The 26365-nt window shown below is 44.9% G+C and overlaps 1 protein-coding gene and 1 pseudogene across 1 annotated transcript; both read right to left on the reverse strand.

Moving 5' to 3' along the window:
* Positions 1–789: 789 nt before the first annotated feature.
* On the reverse strand, positions 790–19194 carry Psmd12 (proteasome 26S subunit, non-ATPase 12). The gene is made up of 11 exons (XM_032912364.1): positions 18990–19194; positions 12836–12895; positions 12620–12748; positions 12003–12110; positions 9527–9631; positions 6979–7128; positions 6762–6896; positions 5752–5864; positions 5087–5261; positions 3280–3357; positions 790–1414 (listed from the first exon to the last, which is right to left on the reverse strand). The coding sequence occupies exons 1-11, from the start codon at positions 19095–19097 to the stop codon at positions 1205–1207; spliced, it is 1371 nt and encodes a 456-aa protein (XP_032768255.1). The 5' UTR covers positions 19098–19194; the 3' UTR covers positions 790–1204.
* A 3817-nt stretch (positions 19195–23011) lies between these two features.
* Positions 23012–23521, reverse strand: LOC116909539 (annotated as a pseudogene).
* Between the last annotated feature and the right edge of the window lie 2844 nt (positions 23522–26365).

Raw genomic sequence — 26365 nt, forward strand, 5'->3', positions numbered from 1 at the left:
TGGAAGCAGCCTTGTAAGAGTGACACCTGCTGAGCCACGCCATATGACACGGGCTTGTCATCTTAGCTACTTGGCCAGTTTATGCAGGATCCCAAGTTCAAGGCCTGCTGGGCTAGAGTGAGTTCAGGGCTAGCCTGAGCAAGTTAGTGAAACCCTGTCGAGAAACAAAAAGTCGTAAGGCCAGGTTCACAGTTATAGACAAGCTAACATGTTTGAGGCTCTAGTCTGGACTTCCCACATAACAAAAAGCCGTAGGTGTCAGGCTTAAGTTCATACAAAGGATGTGGGAGAAGTGGTTAACAGCCCCGAAAGCCAAACCAGGATGTAATAGAAAGCAGCCTCTATCAATATGGTGTCAATCATCTGACTTATTAATCATCTGACTTAGTTAACTACCAGTCAAGCTGGGCTTGGGAGTGCGCTCCTGGGGAGGCAGGGTGGAGGCTGCAGGACACAGGCTGGGCTATGGAAGACCACCTGAAAACAATCAGGACATCAAAGAAGCTCGAGGCCCCACATAAGCAAACTACAGTTACTTAGGTCTGTTTATGGGGCTGGAGGTGTAGCCAACTGCGTTAGTGCTGTTTGTGTAGCATGTACAAAGCCCAGGGTTCAATCCCAGCACCACATGGAATTGGAGCACCAGGGAAGTAGAGGCAGGAGGATCAGGCCATTGTCCTCCACCACGCAGTGCAGTCTGAGAGAAAGAACACTCATATTCCAAGTGCGTTCAGGCCAGAGACTTCCTGCCAGTGTCAGACTCAAAGCACAACTCCACACAGAAGATCCTTGCATGGTCTGTGTTTTGTTTTTATTCTAGTAAGTCATCAATAGCTTTATGACACGATTATTTATAAACACTTGTTAATCACCAGCTCTCCAAGAAGAGGCAACTTCAGGAGCTAACACACATGTCCTGTTTTCATTATTGTCATGTAGTGGTCAGGTGAATAGAAACAAATGGTACCAACACACTCGAAGGAAAGCTGGGACACAAACCTTTCCGTCTTCAGACTGGGAAAATGTTTTGCAGCGTTAACATGAAACCAAGGAGTGGAAAAGGCAGAGGTGCTTAAACACATTTACTATCTTAAAATTTTAGAAAAAAGATCGGAGAGTAAGAAAAAACAACATATACACCACGAAAACAGTCTTTCTTTTTTAATGACCTCCAATTTTGTGTCTTCTAGAAGCATCCAGACCCTCACTGTAGATTATGTATCATCTCCTCTTTGGCTATGAGGTGTGTCGTTTTGTTCACCAGAGACATCAGTGAGTTCAGTTTCTGAGACCAGTCATTTAATAAGTTATTTGGATCCTTGGGTCTCTGGAAGTTGATGACCCCAGCCAACCTGTCCACTTTAGCAAAGATGGTCTTGTTAACGACTAGATTCGAGAGGAAGGCCTCTGACTCCTGTGAGACAGACAGACTGGATTAGGATGGATGAACACACTCTAAAACCCTTCATCATGTGCACAGGCTAACACTGAGCTAACACAGAGCACTGACGGTTCCTTGCCAACTGCTGACCATGATGATGTACTTACAACAATGGATGGGCATCTCATGAGCCTCCTGCCAGGTTGCTGGCAGCTCCCAACACTGGGGAGGTGCAGGCAAGACCAGGATTTGGAGGGGGACACACACACACACACACACACACACAGATAATGCAAGCATGATTTGTTTCTGCACTGATAGTAAATGCAGAGCTAACAATGAAACCAGGAAGTGGAAAAGGCTAGACTATTACCAATCAACCAACACACCACACCTGAGTGTCTCTAAGCCAGGTCTGAATCTAAATGTGACCCTGTAGATTTAGCCCTGATGATGACAATCAGGAACAGGACTGGTACAACAATGAACTGGCTCCTAGTCCTTCCCTCCTTTCTTCTCTGCAGTGCTGGAGATCAAACTTGAGGCTGCACAGGCTAGGCATGCGCTCCACGGCTGAGCTGGATCCCTAACCCACAGTTACCTCTTACAGGCACTACATACAGCTATTCCCAGAAATGCTTGGTGGAGGACATATACTCTGCTACAAGGCAACTACAAGGCCACAGATCAATCATGCTTCTCCTGTGTCCTCTTCCACAAGAAGTCATTCAACTCTGATGTGTGGTGACTTTTTTTTACATGAATTTTTATAGCATGTTCTTGCCATGACAAAAATGGCTTCTTAGGCTATTAACTCCTACATTTTGTTGTTGTTGTTTTTGTTTTGTTTTTTAAAAGCAGGGTCTCATGTATACTAGGCTGGCTTTAAACTAACTATAAAAGTGGGGGTTGGGGGGAGGGAGGCATTAAACTTAGGCTCCTTCTGTTCCCCAAGATTACAGGCAATGCCATCTCCCGAATCTTTGTCTCACACACACACACACACACACACACACACACACACACACACACACGACCACACTACTTCTTCAGTAAGCCCTGGAGTCATTTTAGCACAACTGGTCAAGTATTCCTCATAAACTTTATCAGCACAATATGTCTCTGTGGTTCTCTCAATGTTTTTACCATATTCACTGTGAACTTAAAATTATCAATGTAAATGTAGTCTTGGAGTACTGGGGATTGAACCTAGACCTCCAGACCTCTCAGTGAAGGTCTAGTTAGCACAAACAATATTAATGTAACTATAAACTTACTATTTTGGCTTGAGGGATGTGTGGATTCAAGATAGCTTCGGACACTTTAAATTATCTAAATTTTGGGGTTGGGATTTAGCTCAGTGGTAGAGCGCTTGCCTAGGAAGCGCAAGGCCCTGGGTTCGGTCCCCAGCTCAAAAAAAAAAAAAAAAAAAAAAAAAAAAAAAAAAAAAAAATTATCTAACTTTTAAAGATTTATTCATTTTATGTACAGCATTCTGCCTGCATATGTGGCCACAGGCCAGAAGAGGGCACCAGATCTCATTACAGATGGTTGTGAGCCACCTTGTGGTTGCTGGGAATTGAACTCATGACCTCTGGAAGAGCAGTCAGTGCTCTTAACCACTGAGCCATCTCTCCAGCCCAATTATCTAAATTTTAAATTTAAATCATAAAAGCCAAGGTGGATTATGCTGTCTGCAATCCAGCACTTGGGAGAATGAGGTGGGAAGATGGAGAGAGAATACAGGAAGTTGGGGGAAGCCAGTCCGAGGTGAGACCTTGTGTCCCAGCACATAAATGGACGATAGTGAAACAATTATTTTCTCACCCTCTTCTCACAAGGCCACTGCCACACAACAGGAATGGCCAGAAAACCCCAAGAACACATTCAGAACTTACATCTACAGAGAGATCCAGAAGTTGTGCCATCCTTTTCATGGTTATCCGAGTGTAGTACTTGGCCATAATTCTGATGTTCTGTCAGGACACACACAACAGTTGAGTTCAGTAGGGTTCACACTCCCAGCCGAGTTCATTGGCAATCAAGGCAGGGCTGTGCTTCTCTCTAGATCTCCCCAACCTCACTAGAAAGAAGTTGGGTCTCAACTTCAAAAGAAAAACCAAATCCTGAGCTATAACTGGCTTCTGCAGGTATTTGTGAACGTGGTATTTCACTTATGTTCACTGGTGTTCCGTCTACATATGTCTGTCCGAGGGTGTCAGATCCCTTGAAATCAGAGTTACTTACAGACACGTGTGAACTGCCCCGTAGGTGATATAAACTGAACCTAGGTCTACTGGAGGAGCAGCCGGTGCTCTTAACCACTAAGCAACCTCTCTAGCCCTTGTGAACTTGTTTTACTGACTGATCATTTCTTTAAGTGAGACAGTTGTTTTCACTTTTTTATTTATTGAGAAAGCCCTTATTATGTAGCCCCGCAGGCCTGGGACTCCATGAAGACCAGGATGCTCTGTACAATGGAGCTCTGCCTCAAAAGAAACACATGAAACACTTTTACTAATGATGTCCGTGGTTTAAATGCTATCCGGAATCCTGGCACTTGGGAGGTGGAATCCAGAAGATCCACTACATAGTGAGGTGGGAGGCCAGGCTTCCTATCTAAAAACAAAAACAAAAAGACACACAAACCTTACATTTCCTAGTTTCTCTGGGAAGTGAAATCAGACAAAGATTTTATTATTCATTAACTTTAGAGAATTCAGCAACCACCAGGACGCAGGGGAGATGGAGTTAACTTTGACGAGACCATTCTATGGTCGGTCGGTCAGGGCTGAAAGCAGCGGGGGTCTCCAGGAAGTCTGGGGTGCTCTGCACCCTCAGCTCTCCCTTCCCTTCACCCCTTGAACTCAACAACCATCTGACTGAGTTCTTTTAATGGTCTCTTATAGCTCAGGTTGGCCTCAAACTCACTATGTAGCTGAGGACTGACCTGAACGCTTAATCCTTGTGCCTTACCTCCCCACTCCTGAGCCATCACACCTGCCTTTAAGATTCTGAATTTTTGTGGGATTCTTCCTAATGGAAATGCTCATCTACAGGTACCTGATCTGATCTATTTCTTCCTCTTTTTGAGAAAGGGTTTCACTGAATATCCCTGAGTAGCCTGATACATATCATAGACTGAACTCAAACTCAGGGGTTTGAAGTTGAAACTCCTGCCTCAGCTTCCTGTGTGCTGAGATGACAGGAGTGTGCTACTGTACCTGACTAGTTATCTGTTCAGAAAAGCCAAAAAGACAAGCGTAAGATAAACTCTGGTACTGTCTGCAAAGAGTAAATGTCTAAAATACTGCTTTCATATTGAGAACAGAGGAAAATTAGTTCTGAAGAATTAAAAACACAGGGTCTGATACCCTCTTCTGGCCTCCACAGGTACTGCATGCACCTGGTACACAAGCAAGCAAACATATAAAATAAAAATAAAATAAAACAAAACAGTTTTCAGCTGGGCCTGGTGTATGTCCTTGTAACCAGTACTTGGGGGGCACAGGCAGCAGAGTCATTGCAAGTCAGGGCCAGCCTGGCCCATGAAGTGAGCTGCAGGCTCTTCAGAGCTGCACACTGAGAGCTGCTCCCACGCCCCCTTCATCAGAAAGGGAAGTCGTTTATGTTCGGATCAGCCACTCTTACTTCTAAGACAATTCGAAAGGTAAAGTGTGGGCTGGCAGGCTGCCCGATTCTTACATGCTCCACGACTCTGTTCTTCAAGTCTTTCCACCGTTTTTCACCTTCTTCTGTAGAACTGAAGACGTCAGTTGCTGGGGTCTCTGAGGAGCCCTTTCGTAGCTCCACCCCATAGTCCTCAACAAGTGTGGACCAGCGCATCAGCTCCATTGTGGTAAAAAGCTTCAGCAGATCCCTGCAGAGTGCAGACAGCTCAGTATCTGAGATCCATCTAACAAGGTCAGTATTGCCAACCCCAAGTCCCAAATACAAAGTGCTTCCTGACCGGAAGCTTCCTTCTCACCATATTGATGACGTGTGTGAGTGTGTGTGTGTGAGTGTGTGTGAGTGAATGAGTGTGTGAGTGAATGTGTATGAGTGTGTGTGAGTGTGAGCGTGTGTGTGTGTGTGCGTGTGTGCATGGACCCTATGGTCCATGACTATGTCAGAAGACAGTGTGTGGGAGTTGGTTCTATCCCACCACGTGGGTTCTGGGTCCAGGCTATTGGTGATAAACCTGTTGAGAACAGCAGGCTGTAACGCACTACGTCAGTGTTTTTGGCAGCACTAACTTTGACACTCTGTCGCAGCAGTGACTTTTTTCTCAACTCCAGTCTTGCAGCAGGCATGGGCACAGGTGGAGGGAGCAGTCTGGAGTGGATTTCCACAGTGACACATGCACTTACTTGTATTTGGGAATCTCTTCCAGCTTCTTGTCACTACTTATCCGGTGAACCAAATCTGACTGCTCATTGTCAAAAGGAGCCAGGATAACATAGAGAACAACGCTCTTCAGAGCCTGAGGAAGTTGCAAACAATAGTTCATATGTAACTGGAAACATAACGGGATTGAGTAAAAGGTGAAAGAGTAAACAGAATATGTTCTAATTCTTATTTTAACTCAGATAGTCTTAAAAGGGGCCAGGCATGCTCTTTAATCCTAGTACTTGAAGGCAGAGGCAGGGGAGCCCATGAGTTTTAGGTCAGCCTGGTCTACACAGCAAGTTTCAGACCCTGTCTTTTTCTTTTTTTTAAGATTTATTATTTATTTTATGTATGTGAGTACACTGTCGCTGTCTTCACCAGAAGAGGGCATCAGATCCCATTACAGATGGCTGTGAGCCACCATGTGGCTGCTGGGAATTGAACTCAGGACCTCTGGAAGAGCAGTCAGTGCTCTTAACCTCTGAGCCATCTCTCCAGCCCTTAAAGCAGTTTTTTATAGCAGCTCTGGTGGCATATACTTTTAGTTCTAGGAGTGGGAGATAGATGCAAAATGACCTGGAATCGAAGGCTAGCTTTGACTACATAGAGTTTGAGGCTAGCCTAGAATACATGAGACTGACTCCAAACCACAAAACAAAACAAAACAAAACAAAAATTACAATGGGAAAGTCTCTTTAAAAAAAAGTTCCCAAAGTTATTGGTATCTGCAACGTTTTCAACATGCTAAACAGATTTTTGTTTTGCAAAATAGTCCCATTTAGCCAGACAGATGAACAGGAAGCAGCACCTTGGAGGAGAATGTCATTATGGCAGTTACAGTGCTATAAAAGCAGGTAAAAATGCAAGTCATCTTTCCCCCTTTCTTTCTCAAGCTAGGAATCACACTGAGGACCCTGAGCCAGCCAGGCAAGGGTTCTAGACTGAGCAGCACCCTGCCCTGAGGCTGTCCTAGCATCAGGCCACTGCTTACCTGCTGCCACTTGTCACTTTCTGCCTGAATGCAGGGAGTGTCGTAGATGGCTCTGTAGTGCTTACAGATGGACAGATAGGACCCCTCATGCTGATCCAGCTGAATCATTAAGTTATAGTACTTCAACTTTAATTTCTGAAACAAGTTCAAAGTAAGTTAGGCTTGCGGCTCCCAGCCAAACACTGAGTGTGAACAGGCTGTGCAGAGACATGCTCACCTCTGTGTTTTCTTCCTGGAAGAATTTGGTGTTAATTTTTTTGCTGATGATCTGTGTGCGAATGTAATCCTTCACAGCTAGGCAGAGCCTCATCTGCTCCAGAATAAACTCCACTCGCTCCTTCTTCTCCATGGACCCATAGGTTTCCACCTAGCAGAGCAATTCCTCAGGTAAGTTTAAATGACTTAAGTGGATACTGAAGTAGTTAGCCAGATCTGTATCCTTATGTTAACTCTTTATCCTTGTTCAGTGCTGGCAATTATACAAAACAAAGTAGTGGGGCTAGAGACACAGCTCAGCAATACAAGTGCTCACTGCCCTTCCACAGAACCCAGTTCTGTACCCAGCACCTTGTCAGGTGCCTCGAAACCCCTTCCAACTCCAGGAGATTCAATACCCGGATTTAGTCTCTGTGGGCCCCTATGTGTACAGACACACCTCTCTTTTAAGTGCACATGCCACGAGTCACACATACATTTATGTGTATTTATGTTTGTGTGTGTGTATTCCCAACAGAATTGGGGGGCAGTGGTGGTGCACACCTTTAGTCTTAGCACTTGGGAGGCAGAGGCAGGTGGGATCTCCCTGATTTTAAGGCCAGCTTAGTTTATGGAGCAAGTTCCATGAAAGTCAGAGTTATACAGAGAAACCCTGTCTCAAAAACTCAAAAACTCCAACCCCCCAACCCCCAGGCATACACACATGCATATACATGTACACACATATACATATATGAATACACATAGATGAGTACATATGTGTACATATGTACACATGCATGTACACCATACATGTATATACATACGCATGTGTATATGTATATAAAATGGTGTTTTCAAGACACGGTCTCACCACTTAACACTGCCTGTCCTGGAACTCACTGTGAATGAGCTGGGTAAATCCCAGCACTTGGGAGGCAGATAGATGAATCTTGGTAGACCGGGACAAGCCTGGTCTACAGAGAGAGTTCCAGAATATCCAGGGCTGCACAGAGAAACCCTGTTTTGAAAAATTACTACTAATGATGATTAAAGACTCTGAAGGCAAAAGAAGCAGAATGAGTATGCAGAACCCTCAGACCAGTCATTTAATGCTTCCGAAGTTCAGTTTCATTGGCTAGAAAATTTAAGCACAGTGCTATGTGTGAAGGTTCCTGGGATGAAAACAGTAGAGTGATGCTCCTGGCCTCCCTAGAGCTGGGATCCTTAAATACAGCTCCTTATGCTGTGGTGATCCCCAACCATAGAAACACTTTCTGCTACCTCATAACTGTAATTCTGCTGTCAGAAATCATAATGTAATCATTGGATAGATAGTCAGGACATCTGATATGCAATCTCTGTGAAAGGGTCATTTAACCTTCTGCGGGATCAAGGCCGACAGTTTGAGCCACTGATATGAAGGATCTGAGATTTACAGAAGATCAGAGAATGAAGACAATGCAGGGGACTGGACCCTTTCAATAAAGTCATTTCTTCCCTTCCTTAGCCCAAGGATGTCAGGGTAACCTATTTACCTTAGTGTGCAGCCTCTGATGGGGCCCAGGCACTGTGAGGTCACTAATGGGACTTGACACTTTGAGCACAGGTCATTAACTATTTTCTGGTAACATCTCTGGCTTTTCTCAGAATGCTTAGCTCTATAAAGGGAAAGCACACAGGTCCAGCCTATCGGTTTGTGCTTTTAGAGTGCCCTGGTGACTACAGCATCAAACTCAGGCTTCTATATGCAAAGGAAACACTTACTACTGAGTTCTTAGAGTCCCAGCTCTGGTAATTTTTCTTTGCCAAACCATTTTGGTCGAGAAATTTAACTGTTATCAATCATTCATTAAGAATAAAGCCAATGGGGGCTGGAGAGATGGCTCAGCGGTTAAGAGCACCGACTGCTCTTCCAGAGGTCATGAGTTCAATTCCCAGCAACCACATGGGCTCGCAACCATCTGTAAAGAGATCTGATGCCCTCTTCTGGTGAGTCTGAAGATGGCTACAGTGTACTTATATATAATAAATGAATAAATCTTTTAAAAAAAAATAAAGCCGATAATTTAAAAATAGATTCCTAAGGTAAAGTTAGCAATGCACTTACTTATTTAAATTCTAAACAGAGGCTGGGCTGTGGTGGTGCATGTCTTAATCTCAGCACTCAGGAAGCAGAGGCAGGTGGATCTCTATGAGTTCAAGACCAGCCTGGACTACAGAACTAGTTCTAGGACAGCCAGGGCTACACAGAGAAACCCTGTCTCAAAAATGCAAAACCAACTAACCAAACAAACAAAAAAACCCCAAAATCCAAACAGAACACAAATATTCAAAAATAATTCTACAAAAACTGAGGCCAACCTTTTAATGCTAACATTTCTTCAAATTATGTTTAGCAGGTTAGCTTGCAAAATCAGTTTCCAGGGTCCCAAAGAACACTGTGCTGTGTACATGCTTACTCTTGGTAACTTAGCAAGAAGAAGCAATGAGGGATCAGAATAAGCCACTTTCACAGGAGAATACTGACAACTCTGCATGTAAGCCCACAGGGCCCCACAAAGCCTTACCTGTAACTCCTGCAGGATGGAGGCGGCCTCCTTCACGTCGCCATTTTGCTCTTTTATAGTTGCTAAGGTTTTAGTCAGCCTGGCACGCTCAATTTCAACATAAATCTACAAACAGAAACTGACAGTATTAAAATGCCTGCAGAAACATGTTAACACTTAAAGGGTGGAGTTGCACTATTTGGTCTGACAGCTTCATCGTACAGACAATTCATCACCCACACACACTGAGAGACATCTCTCGTTTCACACCCAGAGCCAGGATACAAAAGCCTTTATAAAACACTGCAGGGCTGGACACAGCTCGTTGGCTCACTGGTGCTGTTCCAGGACTGCAATCTGGATCCCAGCATCCACATGAGGTAGCTCACAAATGCCTGCAACTTCAGCTCCAAGGAATCCAATGCTCGTTTCTGGCCCATGTAGGTACCAACCCCCAACACATACGAGTAAAGTAAAATAACCTAAGAAACTTCATTTTTGCTTTGGGTAACTAAGTATACATTAATGTGTTTAGCAATAACAGAAGAGCCAGGCAGTGGTGGTGTACTCCTTTAATCCCAGCACTCGGAGACAGAGGCAGGCGGATCTCTGTGAGGTCAGCCTGGTCTACAGAGTAAGGACCACCAGAACAGCCTGAGCTATACAGAGAAACCCTATCTCGAACCCCTCCCCAAGCCCCTCGCCCCCAATAACAGCATAAAAAAAAAGTAACGGGACCACCACATGCTGAATTAATGGCACAGAAAAACAGAGAGCGGCTTTAGAAGACTTGCAAATAACACTTTGCAACAAGGACATGCACAGCTCAATATCTGTAATTCTACTAAGGCTCTAAATCAGGTTCATCTTTTGTTCTGGATGTTGTGCCCTCAACTCAGGTCTGCATCTACTCTAAGCATGTCCATGGCCACTAAGGCACATACCAGCCCAATTCATATTAACTACAATTTATATATATATATATATAATCTCCATATATCCAGGTAAGAAGCATACTCGTAATTCCTGTACTCAGAAAAGCTGATGCAGGACCTCCAGTCTGAAGCTAGCAGGAGCCACAGAAGACTATCCATTTTTACCTTTCTTCCCTCAATCTGATCTTGCTAACAATTTAAACTACTAGCCTCTTTTTTTTTCCCTCCTGAAACAGGGCTTTACTGTGTAGGCCTAGATATCTGCCTGCTTCTGCCTTGAAAGTGCTGGGATTAAAGGTCTGCACCACCATGCTTGCTAGCATTTTCTGTAGCTATAAAATTAGTAGACTAATTTCCAACAAATCAAACACCAAAAATCTAGGGCTGGAGAGATGGCTCAGTGGTTAAGAGCGCTGACTGCTCTTCCAGAGGTCCTGAGTTCAAATCCCAGCAACCACATGGTGGCTCACAACCATCTGTAATTGGATCCGATGCCCTCTTCTGATGTGTCTGAAGATAGCTACAGTGTACTCATGTAACTAAAATTAATAAATCTTTATAAAAAAAAACAAAAAACAAAAAACAAACCACCAAAAATCTAAGTGTAACCCCTAAAGAGCCTGAGAAATAAAATCCATGCTCTCTAGCAACCCTTCCATACCTAGCCCCAAACTTCAACTTCCGATAACACCAACTATTCAAACAGTATCCTTTTCTTTAATCACACACATTTGTGTATGTGTGTGTTTTCACACACAAATGTTAATGCCATGAAGTACACATGGAATTAAAATTAGAGAGCCTGTGGATATCAAAGGAAGATTGTCTGGCTCAGGAGGACACACCTAATAATTCACTGGGCCATGTTGTAAGTCCACATCGACCAATCTCAATCAATCTCTCTCTCTCCTCATATCTACAATGTCTTGAGCCATATAAATTTTGACTAACATGACCTGGCTGGTAAGATTGCTCCATGGTTGAGAACACTGGCTGGGGCTAGAAAGACGGCTAGGCATATAAGAGACCACTGGTTTCCCTTCCAGAGGTCCTGAGTTCAATTCTAGCAACCCCATGGTGGCTCATCTATAAAGGGGGATCAGATGCCCTCTTCTGGCACAGAGGTGTATATACAGACAGATTATTCCTACATTTAAAAAAATACCTAAGTAAATATTTTTACAAAAGTCACATGACCCAGTTAGTTACCCAAGAAGACAAGGCAAATGAATGGTAAGTTCCAGGTTCCCATCTCTTTCCTCTTTCTCAAAAAGCTACATACATTTTGGGATTAAAAACACTTAATTCTGAGCAAGCTGTGGTGATGCATGCCGGGTACAGTGGTATAAACCTTTCATCCCAGAACGTGGGAGGGAAGGCAGGCAGATTCCTTGGGGTTTGAAGCATGGTCTATGCAGTGAGTAGAGACTGTGGCAGCACAGAGATCCAGTCATACAACAAATACAAACTAACAAAAGCACAACACAGATATACACCTATGCAACACAGAAGCACTCGGCCCTCACGGACTGCAGTAAGAAGTCACGCCAGCAGAAACTCACCTTTCCTTCTGTAACCATCCGCAGGGTATCAATCAACCGCAGCTTGACTGGCAGGTCTGTGATCTCCTCCACGTAAGTACAGCACTGCTGGACCATTTTTGCAACTGCCTAATAGGATAAACCACTCATAAGTGAACTTCAGTCTTCAAACAGAAAAAAATAAATATTTTTGTTTGTTTTGAGAAAGGATCTCTCTGTGGAGTTCTGGTTGGTCTTGAACTGTCTGTATACCAGGCCAGCCTCATACCGGCCTTTGCACCACTAATGCCAAGATTATAGACAGATTCCAGTAGAATTTCAAGCCACCTCTAGAATATAATTAGAAACTCTGTAAGTTAAACAAATTTCCAGTGACTTCAGAGACTAGTTTCCTAAAGTCCTTACTTAAATGCACACATACAGCCTGAACATCTTAGTGTACAGTTACTTAGTAAGTGTGTGAGCTTGTGTGCCACAGCCGACACGTGGGGGGCAGAAGACACCTGCAGGGGTCAGCTCCTCCTTCCTCTATGTGGGTCTTGGGGACTCCAGTCCTCAGGCTTGGCAGCAGGAACCGTTAGCCGCTGAGCCACCTCTCTAGCCCCAGTTTTTTGTTTCTAAAGCAATCAGGAACTCACTTGTTTTAACTGACTCCTTCGTTTTGACAGAAGCATAATATTTTCATTAAGTAAGTCCCACTCTTTGGCCTCATAGCACATTTTCACTACTGCAACCAAGATGCGGGACGTGGACACCATGTCAGAGGCCTGCAGGGATGAAAGCACAGCACAGGTGAGTGGGCAGCAGAGTCCCTGACTGCTAAGTGCGGGCTGCACCGCTCACTAGGTACTTACAGTCCGGGTCTGCTTTTCTAGAGAGAGAAGGGTTTCGATGACTTCCTGAAGCCGTCCTTCCTGAAACAAGACAAACAATGAACAGAAGCATCACCAACAGACCCAGCCCTGACCAAAGCCTTTGGGAGAGTTAAATCGATGTCCACTCTCAAGGAAACATGTCCTCACTACTGCTCTGGTTTCTAACTCTCCGTGTGTGAAAAGCTTGCTCCTCCAGGGCAGTCCTCAGGCTAGGGTTTTCCTACTAAGGATCCACAAGCTGTGCTTCTTTTCTCCTCTTTGGGTGTGAGTGCCCTAGCACTGGGCCTCATTTACTTGTTGCCCCCCCCCACACACACACACACACAGGCAGGGACTCATGTAGTCCAGGCTGGGCCTCAAATTCACGTAGGCAAGCGTGACTTTGAACCTCTACTCCTTGCTCCCAGTTACAGAGGTCTAACCACACCTGGTCTGTAGGGAACTAGGGGTAGAACCAAGCGTCTCTGCACGGAGTCAAGCACCCCACCAACTGAGCTACACCCCCAGATTTACAAACTGTTTTGAGATGGGTTTCTCAGTGTAGCCTTGGCTGTCCTAGAAGACCAGACTGGTCTCCAAGTTAGAGATCCAACTGCCTCCTCCCCACCCCAGGTGCCGGGATTAAAGGTGTGTGCCACTACAGCCCACCCTCACGACCTCAGAAAAACTGAACCTGTAATAATAATGGTGTCTCCTCTGAGAAAACAGAGTCTTGTTTTGGATTCTAACTTATCAGCTTAGAGTGGCGATACCTGTTTATCCTGTTCTGTCCAGAACTCCTAACTGGTAGGACTCTGAAGCGTACAAATAGAAGAAATGATCTGAAGAGAAGACCCACAAGCCAGCCTGCAAAGTCTGTCCTTAGGAGGGGCTGATGCAAACTAAATCCACCTGCTGAGACGAGGGCAGGTGAGTAAGGGGGAGTAGAGCTGGGGCACAGAGCAGTGAGGACAGCAAGTCTGAGGCTGGCCTGGGCAATTTAGCAAGACCTTGCCTCAAAGTGAAAAAGGGCCAGGGGTGTGGCTTAGTGGCAGAATACCTCTCTAACATGCACCAGGCCCTGGATTCAATCTTTAGTGTCTCACCCATTGCTTTTCTAATGACAGTCACAAGCAATTTATAAATATTGCCCCCTCTGACATCCATTTAACAGTTTTTAACTGGGTTGGGGATTTAGCTCAGTGGTAGAGCGCTTGCCTAGGAAGCGCAAGGCCCTGGGTTCGGTCCCCAGCTCCGAGAAAAAGACCAAAAAAACCAACCAACCAAACAAACAAACAAAAAAAAAAAAAACAGTTTTTAAATTTAGGCCATAAATGTTTGAATTTTGCCTTATTTCCCAAGATAACCCGTAAGACATAGATTTTCTCTTTCTGCTGGGGTCTAGACATGGGCTAGGGACTGAGCATAGGTCGTGTATGTGCTGAACACACCTTGTACTAGTGACCTGCCACCCTGCCAACCACAGAGCCCAGTCAGGGACTGTTCAGACCTAAGAAGATCTGGAATGTGAATGTAACATATCTTAACAATGCTTTCCAGGCAACAGGGAGCTGCAGGTCAGAAAGCCTACAGATCCATGTGTAGTATTAGCTGAATGCTCACCACAGGGAGAACAGACAAATTGAGAAGGCTAGTAAATCACAAAAGACAGAGAAAGTTGGGAAGTCTGCTGCACATTAAACCGTCACCTCATTTTACAGATTACAACTGATAGTTTAAGAGACTTGATCAGTCACAGAAACATCAGCAGAACCAGGTCTAGATCCCCAATCCACCCATTTCAGCATGATAGCTCCCTTACTGAGGATGACTATACTCTGCTCAAAGTAATCTCTATAGAAAATAGTATATGAAAATAAAGTGAAAAAAAGAAAGAAAAAAGTAAAAATGTCAACCATCCTTTACTCACTCAGATAGCTGCCGTGGTTGCTGTCACTGCAGTCAGGTGGAGTGGAGAAGAATCCACGGCACACTAACTCAGAAGCAGACACTAAGAACTGCACCCTACTGGGAGGGAGTCACACTGCTGTAGTCCATGCACTGGAGGGCCAGCATGACATCAAAGGCCATCTCCTTAGAAAGGAGCTCTTGGCTAGTGTTCTCTGAAACGGTTAGTCACTCAGCACCTCATTTAATACTGACCCCACAGGCTCTACTTTGCAATGTCCCTGAACTACACCCAATATTAACTTTGTAATCTCAGTAAAATTTATACTCTGAAATTGACGCTGTCCTCAGACCTACAATGATCATTCTGACCTGGCTTCCTGTAGGGCAAGCTTAGAGGTAAGAGCTGTTCACACTTAGTGTCTTAGTCGGTGTTCTACTGCTGTGAAGAGATGCTATGACCAAGGCGACTCTCTTAAGAGAAAACATTTAATTGGAGACTTGCTTCGAGCTTCAGAGGTTTGGTACATTATCATAATGGTGGGGAGCATGGCAGCAGGCAGGCAGGTGCTGGACAGTGGTTAAGAGTTATATCCTTATCCACAGGCAGGGGCAGAATAGACACTGACACTCTGAGTTAGGAACGGGCTCTTTAAAATCTCAAAACCCACCCGACATAACCACAAGGCCACTCCCTGGTAACTAAAGCAAATATAGGAGCCTATGGGAGCCATTCTTATTCGAACCACCACATGTAGCTTGAAGATAAATTCTCATACCTTATATAATAGTGATTTATAGACAGAGTGGGAACTAAGTGCTCCGTGAGTTCCTTAGACCTGGACCCTTGCTTACTTGTAGCTTCCCTTACACCAACTTGTACACAACTATGTCAAACTACTCAGATGATCCTAACTGGCTTACTGTGCCTGGCTGTCACAGTAAGGAGGTTATGACAAGTTAACAGGGCTGTCTGAGAGACACTATCATCATCTTCATTAAAGACAACTAGTTCTCCAACCATCTCACTTTTTCCTCCTACTCTTCTATGTTCAACCCGATGACTATGCATCATCTTCCTTCCTGTCTATTCACACGGCTCCCGAAATGCCACCTCTTGCGGGCAGCCTTTCAACTCAAAGGGAGTAAAATGGTAGCAGCCGTCCAAATCCAGAGTGTCAGAACATGTAACTTGTGTGGCTCATTTTCCTCACTAGAAATCTCTGTAGATTAGGTAATGTCTACAGAGTTTGTTCCATGTCAGTAAGAGCCAGGCACCTGTAGGATCTCTAAAAGTTAACATTTGCTAAACAACCCCAAGAAGGAACTAATACAAAGTTACCACAAACAGTTGAATTTTAAAGCCCAGAGTAGGCCACCTGACCAGGGTGCTGGAAGCTGATTTCCCGTATTCTGAAGAGCAGCAAATGCTCCTAACTGCTGAGCCCACACTTGACACACTCTTATCAAGAATCTGCACCTACACTTTTTACCTTTAAATTTTCTTTCATACTTAAACAATGTCTGAAGGGAAATTAAGTGCAGATGATCCTTTAAACAGGAAATGAGATATAGCAAAAATTGATTACTCTTTTTGTTGCTATGAACCTGAGCGTGATTACCCTAGGATAAACCATTGAATGATTTAAGTCTTCTTACAAATGAAAAGAACAAAACTTTAAGTTATTAATGAGCTCAAAATAAAAATAAAACAACGCACACTAAAATGTTCATACACTCCAAAGTAGCAGAGGCCAGAGCACTGGTCTAACCTCCAGCCCTGGAAAGGGGTGGAGAGGGAAAGCCATGTGGGGAGGGAAAACAGGGAAAGGCTGGAGGTTAGAGCTTAGTGGGAGAGTGTTGGCCTGCTATGTCCTGAGTTTGATCTCTAGTAACCCACCCGCATACACCCACAGTTTGCTAGGGTGTTTTTAAAAAACGAGTAAAGCAAAACCGATTAAAGAGATCTAAAAAGTCAACCAGAATTATGAGAAAATCTGAAAGTTAAAACTATGGACCTGTGTTTTAGAAAAAAATAAAAAAATCCACCTGCTTCTCAGTCTTCTTTTCTGATCCATAAATAAGTACCACACACATACCTTGCTTGGCTTCACAAGCAGTCTTCAAAAGCAACACACACGCAAACCCCAGAACCAAATGTTTTCATTTTTAACCACTTCAACGGGCCCAAACAGCTTTGGTTTTGAGCCTACCCATTCATTACTCATCAACCGCCCAGGAAAGCATCTGGCACTTGAGTTTGCATCTGTAGCCTACACAACAGGACTGGCCTTTTCTTGGACTACACTTTGTCTACATTTCCCTTCCTGCCTGAACCTCCCGAGTGTTGTGATTACAAGTATGAAGTACACTGCTGGTGTAGCTGTACTTTCTAAAGCAAATGATGTCTCTACCTGCTATGAATACCACTGTTCTATTAATTTCAAAGGGGCCGTTCAGGAGATGGCATTCCCTAAAGGTAGGTTTCTTAATTTTTTTTAAAAGATTTATTTATTTTTATTTATAGGAGTACAGTGTAGCTGTCTTCAGACACACCAGAAGAGGGTGTCAGATCTCATTACAGATGGTTGTGAGCCACCATGTGGTTGCTGGAATTTGAACTCAGGACCTTTGGAGGAGCAGTCAGTGTTTTTAACCGCTGAGCCATCTCTCCAGCCCCGTTTCTTAATTCTTTAGCTCTTCAGTTTAAATAGCACTTTAAGACAGATTAACATCCAGTTTTTTTTCTTAAAGATTTATTTATTACACATAAATACACTATCGCTGTCTTCAGACACACCAGAATAGGGCATCAGATCTCATTACAGGTGGTTGTGAGCCACCATGCAGTTGCTGGGATTTGAACTCAGGACCTTTGGAGGAGCAGTCAGTGTTTTTAACCACTGAGCCATTTCTCCAGCCCCTAACATTCAGTTTTTAAGCATTAAAATATTTCACACAAAAATCCATATTCGGGGGTGGAGGTGTTTGGGATGGAAAGATGGTTCAGTAGTTAAGAGCACTGGCTTCTCATCAAGAAGACCTGTGTTCAGTTCCCAGGACACATATGACACCTCACAACCAGTTTAGAAACAAACATGCAGGCAAAACACCCATAAAACAATTTTTAAAATTTTATACTCCTGGTTTCCCATTCAAATCAGGAGTGTTACTTGGCTTTGTGACTACTATCCATTCTGTACTTATATATTAAGTTCTTTAAGACCAAACAATCCTTGTAGAGTGTATCCCAGGTGATTTTTGAGACTTAACCTTAGGAATTTAAGGAGATCTGGGTTTAATCATTAGCAGTAACCGACAACATATCTAATGAGCAAACCTAGTTTTGAATCCCTGGCTATTACTATAACCTCAGGCAAAATACTTTCTGCCTTGGCTTAAGTATAAAATGGTATTAAAAGTTGCCAGTTGCATAGCATAGAGTGTGGAAATGTCTGGGTCAAGGTATGTTCTTATTCCAAAATAAAGGCCTGATGGATGGTGTAATTCATGGTAGAGCATTCGCCTTTCGTGGTCATGACACACACACCCCGCCCCCAAGTTTGATTCCTAGCACACAAACCACGTCCATGTTGGTCCATTGTTCATTATCTGCCCTCTCAGGCTCTGTACTTAATACCCGTTTGTCTTTCCTATACTGTCCTCTCTAGAAATTACTATCTCAATTTTATTTCATCCTACTCAAGTCTAGTACAAACGTCAGCTTCTCTCCCATAAGAATGATCGGTTCCCTTCCGTGTTCCATTAACACTTTCACTTGGATAGCTTACCAACATGCACAGGGTCCCGGGTTCACTGCGTGTGTGTTATCATTTTCCTGGTCCTCCTAACCAAAGGCCAGTCACTGCCATGATCCACATACACTTTTAGAACGTTAACTGATTGGGCCACAGTAATATCAGAACCAAACTCCGATGCAGCCTGAAGCTGAGAACCGACTAAACCAAACCTTACTTAGCATCCCAAGAAAGAGCAAGTACTAAAACCAGGCTTCAGGTTCGATGGGAAAGAAATGTCTATTTATTTATCTAGGGCTTGGGGAGCTTCGGGTTGCGGCGACTCCCGGGAAGGTAGAGCCGGGGTCTCCCACTCAAGCAGGTCCATCCCCGGCTAGGAAGACACCAGGGATGAGCGCTCCAGCCCGCAGGCCCCCTGAGGCCTAAGCAGGATCCACGCCGTGACTCAGCCCCTGGCGCCCGCCAACAGCCGGCTGTCCTCCCCTCACCTTGGCCAGCTTCTCGCACTCAGGCAGGCGCTGGTCCACTGTGGCGCTGTAGTCCACCTCCATCTTCACAATGCGCCCATCGGCCCGTTCCGAGCCGCCGTCCGCCATGGTCCCTGCTTAAGAGTCCCCTGCTGTCCCCCAAGTTCGGCCACCACTCGTCACTCGCACCGGAAGCCGCCTGCGGATCCACTCAGGCAGTGTGTCGGAAGCCTGCGGCTAGGACCCCGTGAGGCCCTCTGCTCTGGTCGCCAGTCAGGCAGTGCTGCAGACAGGCCTGGAGGCGGGGCGTTCGGCGCGGGGGCAGGACCGAGAATGGGCGGGGCTCTTTGAGGGCGGGGCTCTCTGAGGACAGGACTAATGGTTCCAGCCTCCTGCTGGCTTCTAGGCTAGGCATCTGTGTCTTAGGGATGCGAATGTGACACTGCAGGACTTCTCACGTATTTTTACGTCCACTGCTTTGAAAAACGATTTACCAGAACAATCGGTGAGCCACTTTACTTTTCTTGGTCCTCTGTGTTCCCATTTTTAAATGAGGAGGCTAAAACTGACCCCGAAGACAAAAGTTCTAAGGTTTTCTCTGCATGTTCTGTGAGATTTTTAATTGCAACTAAAAAAAAAAAAAAAAAGTGGCAGGCAAGCAGTGTTTTTGCGTTTTCAATCAATTTGCCGAACCAATAACAAGAATCCCTAAGATAACTCAGATCACGTTTCTGAGACAATTTCATCTCTCCAGCCTGAGCAAGTGGTCTTAACTGCTGAGATATCTCTCCAGCCCCTAGATTGTTTTTAGCCAATTACATTTCATTTAGTTATATCCATGTGGAGGTACGGGGACACCTTGTAGGAGTCAGTCTTGCCTTCCCCCATGTGGGGTCTGGAAATTGAACTCGGTTTTCGGGATTAGCAGCAGGCACCTCTACCAGCTGAGCCATCCCCCGACCTGAAAATTGCTATTTTAAAAGCCTGTACAAGCTTTATTACCTACATCCTCTAAATTTCTGTGACATAGCATAGAAACCATTAAAAAAAAAACAAACTTTTAGGGGCTGGAGAGATGGCTCAGTGGTTAAGAGCACTGACTGCTCTTCCAGAGGTCCTGAGTTCAACTCCCAGCACCACAAGGTGGCCCACAACCATTTGTAATGGGACCAATGCCCTCTTCTTGTGTGTCTGAAGACAGCAACACTGTACTCATACATAAAATAAATTAATCTTAAAAAATTAAAGACCTGTAGATCACACACATGTGGAACTGTAGGTGAACTAAAACATGTCTATAGTAGGAAACAAAGAAGGCTGGGGATGTGGCTAAATGGTAGAGTGTCTACAGGCAGAAGGTCCTGGGGCAACCTCCAGCAATGATAACAGCTACAACAAGAAGCCACGAAGAAGTCATAATATAGGTGCACCATGCACAAGGATTCCAACTGTAGGGCTGGAGAGATGGCTCAGTGGTTAAGAGCACTGCCTGTTCTTCCAGAGGTCCTGAGTTCAATTCCCAGCAACCACATGGTGGCTCACAACCATCTGTAATGGGATCTGATGCCCTCTTCTGGTGTGTCTGAAGACAACTACAGTGTACTTATATATAGTAAATATAAAATTTATTCTATATTTTATAGTAAATATAAAATTTATTAATCTTAAAAAAAAAAGAATTCCAACTGTCAAAGTGTGGAATGTGACAGGTGTGTTCCTTGGGTACCACAGACATCACAAGGGTTTGCTGTTCATAAAAGAGGAAAATATGGGGGTTGGGGATTTAGCTCAGTGGTAGAGCGCTTGCCTAGCAAGCTTCAAGGCCCCGGGTTCGGTCCCCAGCTCCGGAAAAAAAAAAAAAGAGGAAAATATGAGCTGGAGGTTGAAAGGTTTTTGGTTTTTTATTTAATTTATACATAGGAGTCTGCATGTACGTATGTGCACCATAAGTATGCCTGATGCCCAAGGAGGCCAGAAAAGAACGTCAGATCCCCTATAATGTGACTGCTGGTCATTGAACTAAAGTCCAACCAGAGCAAGTGCTCTTTTTTTCTTTTTAAATAAACCTGTAGACAGTGCTCCTTTTTAAAAAGATATATTCATTTATCTTATGTATATGAGTACATTGTTGCTCTATTCAGACACAGCTGAAGAGGGCACCGGATCCCATTACAGATGGTTGTGAGCCACCATGTGGTTGCTGGGAATTGAACTCAGGACCTCAGGAAGGGCAGTCAGTGCTCTTAACCTCTGAGCCATCTCTTGAGCCTGAGCAAGAGTCTTAACTGCTGAGATATGTATCTCTCCAGCCCCCAGACTGGTTTTAGCTCTAGTAAGATGGAGAGCCAGTGGAAACAAAGGAGTGGTATGAGCTAAAACACGTTACAAGGATCATCTGCAAGGGCACACTGAGAGCACACTTTGAGAACAAACACGCAGCATGAATCAGCCAGGGAGCTGGGGTGTGGCTTAATGGTAGAGTGATTAGTTAGCATTCAGGGATCCCATTCCCAGCTCTATGATCACACACACACACACACACACACACACACACACACACACACACCCAACAAACAAAGACTCATTCTGGATGCTGTGAGCTCACTAAGCTTGGGCAGAAGTTGGGAGACTGAGAGATTTTTGTAATAACCCCCAAAGGAAAAACGATTATGACTATGAGATGAGAGGGAGGCAGCGGAGGTGCCAAGAAGTGGCTGGATGCAGGACCTACCTAGTCTGAAGATGGAGTTGAGTTGGCTGACGGATGACAGGAAAGGGCTGGAACAGGTCGGTCACAGCGTCTGCTTGGGTGGGGACACCATTTCTCAGGAAGCAGCCAGTTAGGGAGGATTGAGGCAGGAGGGAAAGAGGAATATCACCATCTTGGGATGCACATGGGGTGTCTATTGGCAGGCTACGTGGCTGGGTTAAGAAGATGAGAGTGTAGGTGCACAGTTCACCTTAAGGGAAGTCATAGTTGCTAGAAATTTGAAGTTAGGGGTTGGGGATTTAGCTCAGCGGTAGGGCGCTTGCCTAGAAAGCGCAAGGCCCTGGATTTGGTCCCCAGCTCCAAAAAAAAAAAGAAAAAAAAAAAAAAAAAAAGAAATTTGAAGTTAGAAGTCATATTGGCATAGCGGTACTGAAGGAAAGCCTTATAGAAATGTTCCTGTACTTGTTTCTGTCAACTGCCTGCTTTTAAGGCAATTAGGGAAACTGATGGATTTGAAAATAATAATACGTGTGTGTGTGTGTGTGTGTGTGTGTGTGTGTGTGTGTGTGTGTATGAATCCGTACCTGCTATAGAGGGTAAGAGGGAAACTGGGCACCATAGGAAAGAGATTGAGCTGTCTCCCCAGTCTCTCTTCTCCTTTCTGTGGTTATCCGATCTCTTCTAGCTCAGCAGTTCTCAACACACGGGTCCTGACCTCTTTGGGGGTGGCATATCAGCTATCCTGCATATCAGACATTTATGTTACGACTCATAACAGTAGCAGAATTACAGTTATGAAGTAGCAATGAAGATAATGTCGTGGTTGGGGGTCACCACAGCGTGAGGAACTGTATCAAACGGTCGTCGCCTTAGAAGGTTGAGATCCACAGCTCTAGCTCTCTCTGTTGCATAACTCTTTTTAGGCCTCATCTACAACAACCACTTCATCTCAAAATCCTCAATTTGGTCACATCTGCAAAGACCCCGAATAAGGCAACATTTTCAGGTTCTCAGAGCTGGGACTTGGTATCTTTGGAAGCCATTGTTCTGTTTATCACAGTCATTCAATTTTTAAAAATTTTAAACATTTACAATTTTTTATGCGTAGGAGTGTTTGACCTTCATTTATGTCTGCATATCACGTGTGTACCTGGTACCCAACCCAAGGAGTCTAGAAGAGGGTATCGGTTCCCCTGAGCCTGGAGTAACAGAGGATTGTGAGCTGCACCTGCGTGCTGGGAATTGACGCAGGTCGTCTGGAAGAGCAGCCAGTGCTTTTAACTGTGGAGCGATCTTTTTATCTCCTCGCCTGGAGTTTTGTTTTTTTTTTCCAGGATATGAAAATTTATTATTCTGTTTCCATTGTCAAAATTTTATGATCTTGGTCTTTCCTTCTTGCCTTTGTACAGAGCCAAAAGAGACACATTGGCTACTTTAACCACCTTAAAGCGGACTCCAGGAATATCACCCACGGCATGGCCTTTGCGACCAAATCCAGAAACCAGAACTTCATCATTTTCCTCAATGAAGTTCAAGTAACCGTCATTGGGCACGAACGCTGTGATCTTCTTGCCGTTCTTAATGAGCTGCACCCTGACACACTTCCGGATGGCAGAATTTGGCTGTTTGTCTTCAACCCCTACTTTTTCCAGCACAATTCCTTTTGCATGAGAGGCACCCCCAAACGGATTGGCCTTCAGGGCTGTGCCCAAGTGGGCTTTCTTGTACTGTTTATCATGCCACTTCTGATCCTGTCAGTGACTGCGAAGCTTCCGGGCAGTACAGAGACCACGACACTTACCCATCTTGCCGGCGCCACGGGCCGGAGAGAAAGAGCTCGCCTGGAGTTTTGATATGAGTTATTATGCCAAGTAGCAGTGGTGCACACCTTTCCCCTCAGCACTTGGGAGGCAGAGGCAGGTGGACCTCTGAGTTTAAGGCCAGCCTGGTCTACAGAATGAGTTCTAAGACAGCCAAAGCTACACAGAGAAAGCCTGTCCTGAGATACCACAAAAAGAACACTGAGTGATCTCGCAGAGAACCCAGGTTTGGTTCCCAGCACCCACCTGGGCATTCACAATCTACAATTCAAATTCCAGAGATTAGGGCGCCCTCTTCTGGCCTCCGTGGGCATCAGGCACACCACGTGGTATATACAAACTTGCAGGTGATGCTCATACACATAAAATACAGATAAATAAATCTCTTTTTTTAAAGTTCTTTGTCTTAAAAAATAGTTGAGGGGTTGGGGATTTAGCTCTGTGGTAGAGCGCTTGCCTAGCAAGCGCAAGGCCCTGGGTTTGGTCCTCAGCTCCGCAAAAAAAAAAAAAAAAAAAGTTGAAGATTAGGGATAGGGTCGTAGGTCAGTGATAAAGCACTTAACCTTGCAAGACCCAGGGTTCAGTCCTCAGCACTGAAGGAAAAAAACTGAATAAATAAATCAGAGAGGGGCTGGGAGATGGCAAAGTTAATAAAGTGTTTTCTGAGAAAGCAGGGGGGGGGCTGAGTTTGATCCCCAGAACCCACATACTGGTGTGGTGGTGGCTTGGATTGGTAATCTCAGTAGAGACCAGCAGATCTTTGGAGCTCTCTGGCTGGCCAGCTTAGTCTAAAATAGCCTGGCTGACAAACACCAAGTCCCAGTGAGAGACTCTGCCTCAAAATGGCGGATGATGACTCCTGGTCTCCTCATGCATGAGCGTGTGTCCACATGTATCTCCTCCCACTACAGAGAGGCAACCACACACAGTCAGGGGGATTCCACATTAGAGTGGGTCTTTCGTACTTCTTAAGCATGAGCTGGTCACAGCAGATACCACCTTAGCTAAGCGATGAAGGTTGAGATTAAGGCAAAGAGGGGGCCTCACCAGGGGCTACTTTGGCAGTACAAAACAGAATGGGAATGACAATGGGAGTTACCCTTCCTTCCTTCCTTCCTTCCTTCCTTCCTTCTTTCCTTCCTTCCTTCCTTTCTTTGGAGACAGGGTTTCACTGTCCAGCTCGTGCTGACCTGGAACTCACTATATATAGACTATGGCCTCTCGATCTGCCTGCTTCTGCCTCCTGAGTACTGGGATTAAACATGTGCACCATTTACTCTGGGAACGATTTTTAAAATTATTACTATTATTACTATATATTTTTGTTTAAAGGTTTATTTTATATAAGTACAATGTCGCCGTCATCGAGACACACCAGAAGAGGGCATCGGATCCCATTACAGATGGTCGTGAGCCACCACGTGGTTTCTGGGAATCAAACTCAGGACCTCTGGAAGAGCAGTCAGTGCTCTTAACCACGGAGGCATCTCCCCAGCCCTAGAATTATTATAGGCGTGCATAAATGTGACTTTTCCACGTGTATCTGAGGGCCTTCAGAGCTAGAAGAGGATGTCAGATGCCCTGAACTGGAGGTACAGGCGGTTGGGAGCCTCTTGATGTAGGCGTTAAGAACAGAACTGGCATCCTCTCTAACAGCCAAGTGCTCTCAACCACTGTGCCATCTCTCCAGTTCCCAATGGCTACCTTTTTCTTTTTAAATCATCTTCTCTCAACCCTTTCTCTTCCCCACTGCAGAGCTAGAAGAAACCAGGTCTTGAGCAGGATGAGAGATCTCCTATTGAACTACACCTCAGCCTCCCCCATGCAACCCCTTTGGACAAGTTGAAAATCAGTCTCTAAACCTCCAACCCCCGAGCTTGCTCTTCTAGAGGCTGAAAGTCAGTCCCAATCAAGTTCAGAGTAATTAGACCCTTGCGTAGGACCAATGGATCTTACACTGATTCCCGGTCGCCCCCTCCTCAACACGGCCAAATGCTGGATGGTGGAGGGTTGACATATTTAATCAGTGAAACCAAGAATTCTGTTCTTATCTTTCAGTGCCTTCCATAACAAAGTGCCTTCTGTCCTGCGACCCGAAGTCAACGCGTGATGCCTTTACTTTCCCTGTGCCCTACCCTCATTTTTACATTCGACGACCGATAACTGCAGATGATGGAACCTCTTATCAACCATTACCATGATAGTGTTGCCCTCGGTCAGCTAGAAAGGAACAGGTATGGCTGGGAGGTGGTGGCACGTGCCTCTAATTCCAGCACTCAGGAGGCAGAGGTGGGCGGATCTCTGAATTCAAGGCCATTCTGCTTTGCAGAGTGAGCTCCTGGACAGCCAGGGCTACTCAGAAACTCTTTGCATCCAGAATCATCGACAACGACAAAATGAAGGAGGAAGGAAGGAAGGAAGGAAGGAAGGAAGGAAGGAAGGAAGGAAGGAAGGATTGTCCTTTACTTGGGGCTGCTGAAGGCAGGACTTGAAACACTTGTAAGCACCCACTTTTGACCAGTAGATGGCATCCTCTTCCCCAAGACTAAATGAGTTATGAATGAACTCTTCCTAACCCCAGACCACGAACCATAGTAATGAATCCTAGCTGCCCCTAATTCCCGCCCAGATTGTTTATGTCCCTTCCTCTCTTCCTCATTCCATCTGGTCCACAGGTTCCCATATGTTTCCTGTAGTATTTACGTTAACACAGGCACCTCTAGTATTGCGTCCTCAACAATTCAGCACATTGCTGTCGGCGTTACTTTCCATAACATATACATGGGTAGTCAATGCTTGGCTTTAAAATGATGTCGAGAGGCCAGGGATGGCATGAAGGGTTCTCCGAGAAGGCAATGGGACGGGCA

The sequence above is a fragment of the Rattus rattus genome, chromosome 9 (genome assembly GCF_011064425.1).
Source record: "Rattus rattus isolate New Zealand chromosome 9, Rrattus_CSIRO_v1, whole genome shotgun sequence".
NCBI lineage: Eukaryota > Metazoa > Chordata > Mammalia > Rodentia > Muridae > Rattus > Rattus rattus.

Bases quoted from the DNA above. Each gene is read 5' to 3' on its own strand.
- Psmd12 (XM_032912364.1), bottom strand. From the start codon at position 19,097: ATGGCGGACGGCGGCTCGGAACGGGCCGATGGGCGCATTGTGAAGATG. The intron at 12,749-12,835 runs GTAAGTACCTAG...TCATCCCTGCAG, and splicing joins TAGAAAAGCAGACCCGGACT to GCCTCTGACATGGTGTCCAC. The intron at 5,262-5,751 runs GTAAGTGCATGT...TGCACTCTGCAG, and splicing joins GAAGAGATTCCCAAATACAA to GGATCTGCTGAAGCTTTTTA.